This window comes from Hevea brasiliensis, chromosome 10, assembly GCF_030052815.1.
Source record: "Hevea brasiliensis isolate MT/VB/25A 57/8 chromosome 10, ASM3005281v1, whole genome shotgun sequence".
Lineage (NCBI taxonomy): Eukaryota > Viridiplantae > Streptophyta > Magnoliopsida > Malpighiales > Euphorbiaceae > Hevea > Hevea brasiliensis.
Genome location: NC_079502.1, coordinates 5,568,181 through 5,578,167, shown reverse-complemented (window position 1 = coordinate 5,578,167; position 9,987 = coordinate 5,568,181). Strand labels below are relative to the sequence as shown.

At 22.3% G+C, this 9,987-nt stretch overlaps 1 protein-coding gene across 1 annotated transcript; it reads left to right on the top strand.

Annotated features, from left to right (window-relative positions):
• Nucleotides 1–9,366: 9,366 nt before the first annotated feature.
• LOC110653116 (ethylene-responsive transcription factor ERF098-like) lies at nt 9,367–9,987 on the top strand. Its single transcript, XM_021808717.2, has one exon. The coding sequence runs from the start codon at nt 9,382–9,384 to the stop codon at nt 9,823–9,825; it is 444 nt and encodes a 147-aa protein (XP_021664409.2). The 5' UTR covers nt 9,367–9,381; the 3' UTR covers nt 9,826–9,987.

The following is a 9,987-nucleotide window of genomic DNA, read 5'->3' as shown; positions in this document are numbered from 1 at the left end:
GCTATTTGATTTTCGTGATTAATTAATTAACAATTATGATACACCTCTGACCATTAAAGAAAATATTAATAAAATAATTTATTTTTTCACTCTAATGTTATTAAATGTTATTAATGCAATTTTAAATATTTAATTAAAAATATTTTTAATTATAACCAGTCACATGTAAAATAAAAGTAAATTAATCTCTTAATTCATTTTTTTATATTATTTAGTATGAGTTAATTTAATAAAATAAAAATTATTTAAAAATATTTTTAAATACTTTTAATCTATATATTCAAAAGTTAAAGAAAACGAAAATTTAAGGAAATTGACTGATTAAAAATTAATTAGGTTTGATATTTATCAAAAAGAAATAGAAATTATAAATCTTTCCCTTAGGAACTTAGAGTCTTTCACTACAATTTCAAAAATTACATAGTTTTCAATAGAGAAAGAAAAAGAATAAACCTCTAAATTTTCCCTTGAAAAAGGAAATTGGTAAGAAAAAAAAATGTGATGATTGAGAAAGGAGGCAAGAAATGAAAAAATTAAAAATTAAATATAGCTAAAAAGGCTTTAAAGTGAGCCGCACTAAAATAGTCATTTATGAAAGACGAGTTAGTTCCTGTAAATCTAAATTTATAAATATTAAATTATTATAGATTTAAACTTATCTAAATTTATAGATTTAAATTATTATAAATATTAAAATTATAAAAAATTAGATTAAGTATAAATACAAACATATAGCACGAACGCCTTATTTCAAATAAATGTGAAATAATACACTTTATTTAAATACAAACATAAACATCTGAAATATGAAGTTTACAGATAAATACATTTGTAATGGCTCAACATTTAAGTACAATATAAGTATGATAGGTTTTGATACCATGTGAAGAAAATAGATCAAGTCTAACTCTACTCCAAAGGCTATAAATAAAACGATAAGATTTAATTAAATTTTATATATAACAAAAACACCCTTATGAGATAATAAAAATTATAGAATTAAATTATTAATGAATTAAATTATTACAATTTTCAACTTACTAATAATAAATTTTAATAAAAATTATTTTACTAACAGAAACAAATCTTATATGATATTTAGACAATATTCTCTTTTGTTTCCTAATTATTAAAAACATATTAATAACAAGAGATATAAATTCAAATTTAGCAACCAAAAGAAATAGATGATTAAAATTGTATATGGCATTATTGTCAAAAATGTCACATCTAAAAATTATAAGAAATTCAAAACGCTTATAAAAGTGAAGAGTTAATTATTTAATTAGTTAATTTTGATATTTTAATAATAATTAATCTAAATTTAAATAAATTTATCTCGCTTTATACGTACTTTTTATTTTGATTTGCTCATTCTTTAATTTAATTTAAGGATAATTATGTATAATAACATGGAAAATGCATGGAAAACAGGAATTACGTGTGGAAGGAGAGCAAGAATTGGCATATATGGAACAAAATATACATCTTTCAAGTGACAAGGACAGGCTCAAAAGGGACATTAGCATTTAGCAGAGGTGTAAGTTATTGACAGCAACGTTGGTCTAGATTTTAAGATACAGCCCCCTTGTCCTGGTTTTTCAGGTTCTTGAAACCGTTCAAGGTCTTTGTGGAAGACAACTTTGTTCTTTGTGAAATCTTTGAATTTTTCTCCAAGCCTTCCAAAATTAAAGCCAATCTACAGTCTCTTTGATTGACACTCTTATGTAATTATTTGCAGGAAAAAGCCATAAAAATTTTATTTTGAGAGAATCAATATTATATATAAAATTAATTTAAAAAATTACTAATTATATTTATTATTTACATATTTTGAAGAATTAATGTTATATATATAAGTAATTAAACTAATTTTTTATGGTAAAAAATATGATAAAATTAATTTAAAATTATTTTTAATTTAATAAAATTAATTATTTTTAAAATTATAAAATTTTAAATTTAAATCTTAATTAAATTTTAAAAAATAAATTTGTGATTGTGAATTTTATTTAATTCAAGTAATCTAGAAGCTTATAAATAAAATTTCAAAGATGCAATAATTTTATTTATTTATTTATTTTTAAAAGTAAATGATTGACAGAGGGCTCAGATGTATGATTATATTATAACGTGCGCTAGATATATATGTAGTTTTATGAGTTTTATATTTTTATTTTTACGTTGTAATTATTTTTATGTGAATATATAATGTATTATTTTTTGATTTATTAATTAGTAATTTGACAAAAATAATAATAAAAAATCAGTGCCTAACAATTCACAGTGCATAGTCACTTCCAAAAGTAAAGAAGAAAAAAAAATAACACTAATTGCTGTAATTATCATAATAATTAGTTTAATCTTAATTAAACCTTAAATCAATGACTGCCCTGCCGCACACTCTCCTTTTAACTTATATGTGAAGAAAAAAAAATTATCACTAATCGCTGTAATTATCATAATAATTAGTTTAATCTTTAATTAAGCCTTAAATCAATGACTGCCCTGCCGCACACTCTCCTTTTAACTTATATGTGACGTATCTCTGTATCCAATTCCAGATTTCGCCGTCGGCCCGACGCCGGCGCACAATCAAGAGTCAATCCTAGAATTGTCCATTTCATCACGCATTAAAATGCCACCCACTTTTTTGGACAATAATTATTTTATTTGAATCTTCCATTCAATAACCAAAGAAAAAATATTATCATTTAAAAATTTAATATTACCAAACTAGGCTTGCAACTTGTTTTGGAATGCATTAGCCTCCTTTCTATTTCAAGAAGAGAAGGTCGATTTGATTAAAATTAAATTAAATCGAATTGAAATCCAAGAATACCCTATAATCTGATTTTAATTCCTCTAAATTTTAAATTAAAATTACTGACTTGGGTATTTATAATTTCTTAATTATGATGAATTCATTCCATATTTTAACCATTAATTATTTTATATATACAATAATCCAAATTGATTATTCTATATCTGAAAAAAAAAGGAGAACAGCATCTGATGCAGATTAATTAAGTGTCAAATAGAGTGTACTATCACTGTTGAATTCATAGATAGCATCTCATAATTTGAGTGGCCAATGAAGGGCAAGTTGCAACTTGTTTTGTGGTGATGGGGCCATAGGAATTAGAAATGAAACACTTAATCTAAGGAAGGAAAGGTTCATGAACCAGTATACTTCAATCATCACATCAACAATTTTGCACATACCTATAACGTGTCCAAATCCAAAATTTCTATTATGCACTATTTTCTTTTTTTAAATAAATAAATAAATAAATAAATAAAAAGCTGGTTTGATTAGAGGGTTGAACGTTGAAATCTATTTATTTGCAAGTTGGGTTTTATATATAATTAATTACCCAGACTCCCTTTATTAGATTTAATTTTAAGCAAGTGCATGCATCTTGAGTACTTTTTTTTAAAAATTTTTTAATCCTTAAATTAAAATATTTAATTAACATTTTATTGTGTTAAAATATAATATTTAACATATTTATATTTTAAATTCATAATAAATCAAATTTAGATAAAAATTTTTCTTTTAAAATATAAAAATTAAGAGATTTAAGTTCCGTTTGCTTTACGAAAAAAATATTTTTCTCATTTATTGGTATCTGGGACACTTAAGAAAATTGATTAATAAAAAATAATTTTTTAATAAAAAAAAATTAAGTCATTTTTAAATAAAATAACTTTTATTTTTTAAAAGAGAAAGTTATTTTTATTTTCTGAATTTTAATAATTTTATTTAATAATTTTATTAAAATATAAACAAAAATAAATATATATATATATATATATTTAATTTAATATTATAATTAAATAATAAAAATATTTTTTATAAAACAATATATATATATATATATATAATTAATATATATCTATCTTTAATTTAATATTATAATTAAATAATAAAAAATATTTTTATAAAAAATAATTTTTTTATAAAAAAATATTTTTTATAAAAGAAACAGAATCTTAAACCCAAAATTTTTTCACTTTCTCTGTTAGTGTAATGAAAAATGGATAAGATTTTTAAAATATGGGTAATGTTCAAAGAATTTAAAAAATTATTGGTATCGGTTACATGTAATGATGACAAGGATCGAAGGAGGGTGGAGGCGTGGCGTATTTTAAATGAAATTATATTCTAGAGTGGCCATGACGACTATTCTAGAAATGTCCAAACTTTGAAGACAACGGTTCAAAAGAAGGCCTATATAGTGGAGCCATTAATTTGATTTAATAGCTAGCTTTGTAAAATTAATTAATTAATTAATAATATGGTGAGGTGATGTGAAGCTCTAACAATGTATTAGGCTAATAACAACATTTAAAGTAGTTCAATTATTTTCATTAATTATTCATTCAAATGAGGTTGTTTGGCTCCCAAGATCTAGTGAAGTTTGTCTTTATTTTTTTTTAAATAATTTTATTAATTTATTTAATTTTTAAGTGAAAATTTGGATTAATTAAGAATTATAAAATAATATATTATATATTTATATAAATAAAACTAATCCTTTATATAAAAAATAATAGAAAAAACTTGAAAATTCGAATAATGTTGACAGAATATGTAAATAGTTAATAAATAGATTGTAGGCTTCACTATTTGACTTAATAATTTTTTTTAAGTCTCATTAGATAAATTTTAAATTTAAATATTCTTTTAAATGAAAAATAAAATACTCTTATCTAAGAAATAAAATATCTCAAAAACTAAAAAATAAGATAACTCATAAAAATTAAAGATTTATCAATAAAGACGGATCTAATGATTTATTTACTCAAAATTTATCAATAATAATAGATAGATATGAGGAGATATATATGCTTATAATATCAAATGAAAATAAATTTTTTAGTTATTTAAAAAAAACAGAAAAGAAAGGAGTAGAGTTGCCGCCAATGAAAATATTCACTAATAATAAAAAAAATGAGACTAAAGAAAAAAAAGAAAAAATATGAGAAAAATCGAGAGGAATAAGAGATTTCAAGAAAGAATGTATATCGAAGTTATTTTAAAATAAATAATTTAAATTAAAATAACAAATTAAATCAAAATTTATCACTTAAATGGATATAAGAATTATTCATGAATAATAAAATTTAAAAAATTAACAAAAGTGGATGAAAAATTGAAAGTCATGCATAATTTAAATAGAGTAATTTTGTGAAAGGTCAAAAAGATGATGATGAGAGAAAATTATATATGTAACAACATAATAAGTTGACTCTTTCTCTGTATATACACATTAAAGATTAGAATAATGATATATTTTTATGGGTTATTGATGGGACAACAAAATCAAGTTTTGGTGTTTTAGCCATGTCATGTAAAAAACTTCAAAGACAAAAATAAGCTAAGTGCATGCACACTTCATCCTAAAACCAAGAATAATTAAAATAATAATAATAATAATAATAATAATAAATAAAGGATTAAAAGAATTTAGTTGAATCCATTTTGGAGTTAACTGTACATGGGAACTTGCCAAGAGGTATCTTCTTTTTATCATTCCCTAATTTCTTCTTTTTGACCATATATAGAATTACATATATTGCATTCAAAATCTGAAATTTACATGACAAAATCCATAAATATATAGTGTCTTGTCTACTATGATAGGATCCTTGGGTGGGTCTTGGTAATCAAAGAAGACTAGAGAATTGTTGGAAGAAAGTCCATATGAGGGTGTCTATCTTATATATATTATTCATTGTAGAGTAAGCAAATATGTCATGTAGCACTCATATAATATATAGTAATTTCTATACAAAAACCCTGTTAGAAATTCAAGTCGTCATATTTGAAAGAGAGTTACAGTTACTTGTATGATTAATTATGTCCCAAAATGCCACCCCAATTGGCCGCATGATTATATATATAATAGGTTTAGAGTTGGTAAATTTTTTTTATTATTTTATGTTTAATAAAATAATTTTATTTTATAAATAATTATTGTTAGATTAATTATTAATGATTCAATGATAATAAAAATAAAAGATTCTAAATAAAGTTAATAAAAAATATAGTAATAATTTTATTTGTTAATTTAATTTAGTGTTAGTTTGATGATTCGAATAACATGATTTAAATAAATAAATATTTTTTTTTAAATTAAGCTTTTGATTTAAAATTCTTTTTATATAACAATTTGATAAGTAACCTAGCTAAAACAATTTTAATCAAATCTATATAAGTTTAAAAAATTTATATATATATATAGAAGAAAAAAAATATATTTTTTTGAAAAAAAAAAATTAAAGTGATTGATTTTTAAGAAAATTCAATTAAAGTGAGATTTAGAATTACAGACAAGATAGTATGCTTATTTTTAATAGATAAAATTAATTAAGATACTTATCAACAACTTTAGCTTAAACATTTTTTAGTATTTAATTTTATTCAGTATAATTATAAAGTTTAAATGTTTATAAATACCTTTATATGATAAACATAAATTAAAAAATGATTATGTATTCAATAGTTCGAATTCAAATTTAATCCCTTCAATAATTAATTACTCAACTTTTGGAATATCGTATTGAATTTTTATAAGAGTATTAATTTTATAAAATTATAAAATTATTAAATAGATTAATAGTTTTTAAATATTTGAAAATTAATATTTTCCTCTCAATTTACTAGGAAAATTATTCAAGTGTGACTAAGAACTAATTTATCAATGGTATAGAGAAGAGGGTTTATTATTATTATTATTATTATTATTATTATTATTATTATTATTATTATTATTATTATTTAATGGTGATTAATTTGTATATCTAATCTAATTTGAAGGCATAAACTTCAAAATTTTATTTTAATTTAATAAAAAATTTAGTATGATTTCACATAATGAAATACTTAAATTATAATAATATAAATATCAGATTTTGTAAAATCCAATTATTTAAATTGATCTATAATAATAAGATAATTAAATTTATTAAGTCATATGTGCATTTCAAATTTGCAAGATAGAAAAGGAAATTTTTTTTTTAATCAATTTAATGGCTATGTTAATCAGTTTAATCTAACGATTAATAAATTTATTCTCATATAAGCTCAAACTCTCTATAAACACACCTTTAAGGTATCAAATTTGATGAATATTATGCTATTCTAAAATTTCTGATCACAAATTGAGAGTCAATTTTACTTGGTCGTCCATAGCCAATGGGCTGATAAATTAAGGAATTTTAATTCAATTTCAACCACTAAAGTAGTCATATTTAATTCTATTATCCACTAATTATTTATCTAATCTTTTCTTCTTTTTTTTTTTTTATTATTGGTGGCACTATTTTGGTGGCTTAAAAACAAAGAATGGGCTTTTGGAGTTTTCTTGGGCTTCAAATAAAAAATTTTGGATCCATTTGCAAACTCAACAACCCAAATAATTTCCATTGCCTTCCTTTCTCTCTCTCTCTCTCTCTTTAAATTTTTTTACATAAAAAAAAAAAATCAGTTTATCTCAGTAGTTTTTTTTTTTTATTTTTTTATGATAATATTATTCCATACTTTTGAATCAGAGATTGAAATTAAGCTTAAAAACTTACTGAGACATCTTTTAAAAATAGCAGATCATCTATGTATATTTAAACACAAAAAATACATAATAGAGTTGGTTAGAATTGGAGTTAACAATCTTTTCTCTACCCTATCAAGCTTTTCTGTACTCAACCAATTTGATTGTAGATATCTTAAATATATTTATATTTAATTTAAAATTATTTAAATTCAAATGGCTAATAAATTTACAGATAATATAATAATTTATATAATTTGATTTAAAGATAATTCATGATAATTAATTTTAATTTTAATTTAAAAAATTAAATGATACAAATTATTTTTAAAAAAAATATTAATATTTTAATCCGAAATTATTTATGACCATTAAAACGATTTGAATGTGATTCTAAAATTTGTTTATAAAATAATCCAAAAATTAAAATGATTCAATTTGACTCTATTTGAAAAAAAAAATCCAAAAATAATATGAATGTGAATAATTCAAACCTACTCCTCTTTATGGAGTGAAGATGACAATTTGAATTGCATCCCTTCAATTTATTTGAATTTTAATTAATGAAAAAGTAACATCTTAAATATATCAAAATTAATTAGTATATAGAAAAATAATAGTAAAAATTAATGATGATATTTTTAGCTTTAAATTATTTAATAGGTGAAAATAAAAAAAAAAGGATATAGATATATATATAGTTACTATATTTTTAATAGCAAATTTGCTAAATAAATTATTTATTAATTCATTAATTTTGAATATTATATATATATAAAAAGATATTATTATAATTTAATTTAATACTTTATTATAAATGTAAGTTAGTGTAAAGTGCAAGTGGATTCCACCTTTAGAAATTTTGTCTAGGAATGGGCGTAGGATGCCCACTTGGAACAAGAAAATGCCACCAATTATATATTTTAAATAGCATATAATGGTCTATAATTTGAAAAGTGAATCCAAAATTCCTTATTCCATTAGCAATTTGTACAAAATGGAAGAGACATGCTTAGGCAAGTGGCCATAGCTTTTTCAATCATTGACTTGGCTAAAAGGTACAACATCACCTATCTTATATATTTTTATTTTTTATAAAAATAAAAAACATTTTATTAATTATAAATATAGTATAAAAAAAAATATAAATCAACATATTACATTTTTATATTAATAAAATTAATTAAATATTTAAAACATTCAATAATAATAATAAAATATATAAATTGATTAATAAATAGACTATATACTTTACTTTTCGACTTCAAAATCTTTTAACGAAATTTAAATACTTAAAAATATCTTAATAACAAAAATTAATAAAAACGCCCATATTATATTACTTGTTCCACATTTGGATGGGTTATTGGGGAGGTTGTATTATTTAAATTATTTTGAATTGTGTATATATTTATATTATTATATAAAAATTTAAATTAATTCATAAATTATAAGTATTTTAGATTAAAATTATTTTTAAAAATAATTTTCAATTTGATTAAATTAGTTTTGGATATTAAATTATACAAGTCGTTGATTTTTTTAATTTATAAATTATTTAATTTAATTTATTTTAAATTAAATATGAATTTAGATAGATTATAGTTGACTCAGTGAATTCAAGTTATAAATATGTGAGATCCATATATTTAATAAATGTATTTCACGGCATATTTTCTATTTTGGATATATTTTTTTTTTTTTTTTGTGTATTTGGCATTTATAAATAAGTGGTCCAAAACGTTCCAATTTTTGCCACCGAAATTGAAATCAAAGTAGCTAGACCGTTTTGTTAGTTCATAATCACCACCTGAAAAACAAGAATATGGAAGCATCTCATCGAGGGAATAGCAAGAGCAAAAAGAAGGCTAGCGGAGAGACTCGATACAGGGGGATTCGCCGGCGGCCTTGGGGGAAGTTTGCTGCGGAGATTCGTGACCCAACAAAGAACGGTGCACGACGTTGGCTTGGAACATTTGACACGGCGGAGGAGGCTGCCAGAGCTTATGACAGAGCTGCTTTTGCCTTCCGTGGTCATTTAGCCATTCTTAACTTCCCAAATGAATACCAATACCATAGCCATACTTCTCGGCCGTCATCTGCTCCCTCTTCTTCTTCGTCATCGCTGCCCTCCTCGTTCTCTGTTGCTTCTCCTACCAGTTATGGCCTCGTGGGTTCTTCTGGAGGGCAGGAAGTAATAGAGTTTGAGTATTTGGATAACAAATTGTTGGACGATCTTCTCGAGTTCCAAGAGGGTAGACAACAGTAAGGCTTATTAAATTGGTAACTAGTAATTTTAATTTACCCAGAAATGTAATTCTTTCATTTTTGGCCATTAATGATTGTTTGATTTGTAACATTGAATTCAAGAAATGCACTTCTATTTATTTTTACATTGTAAAACCTGAAATAAAGAGGTTTAAATTTATTA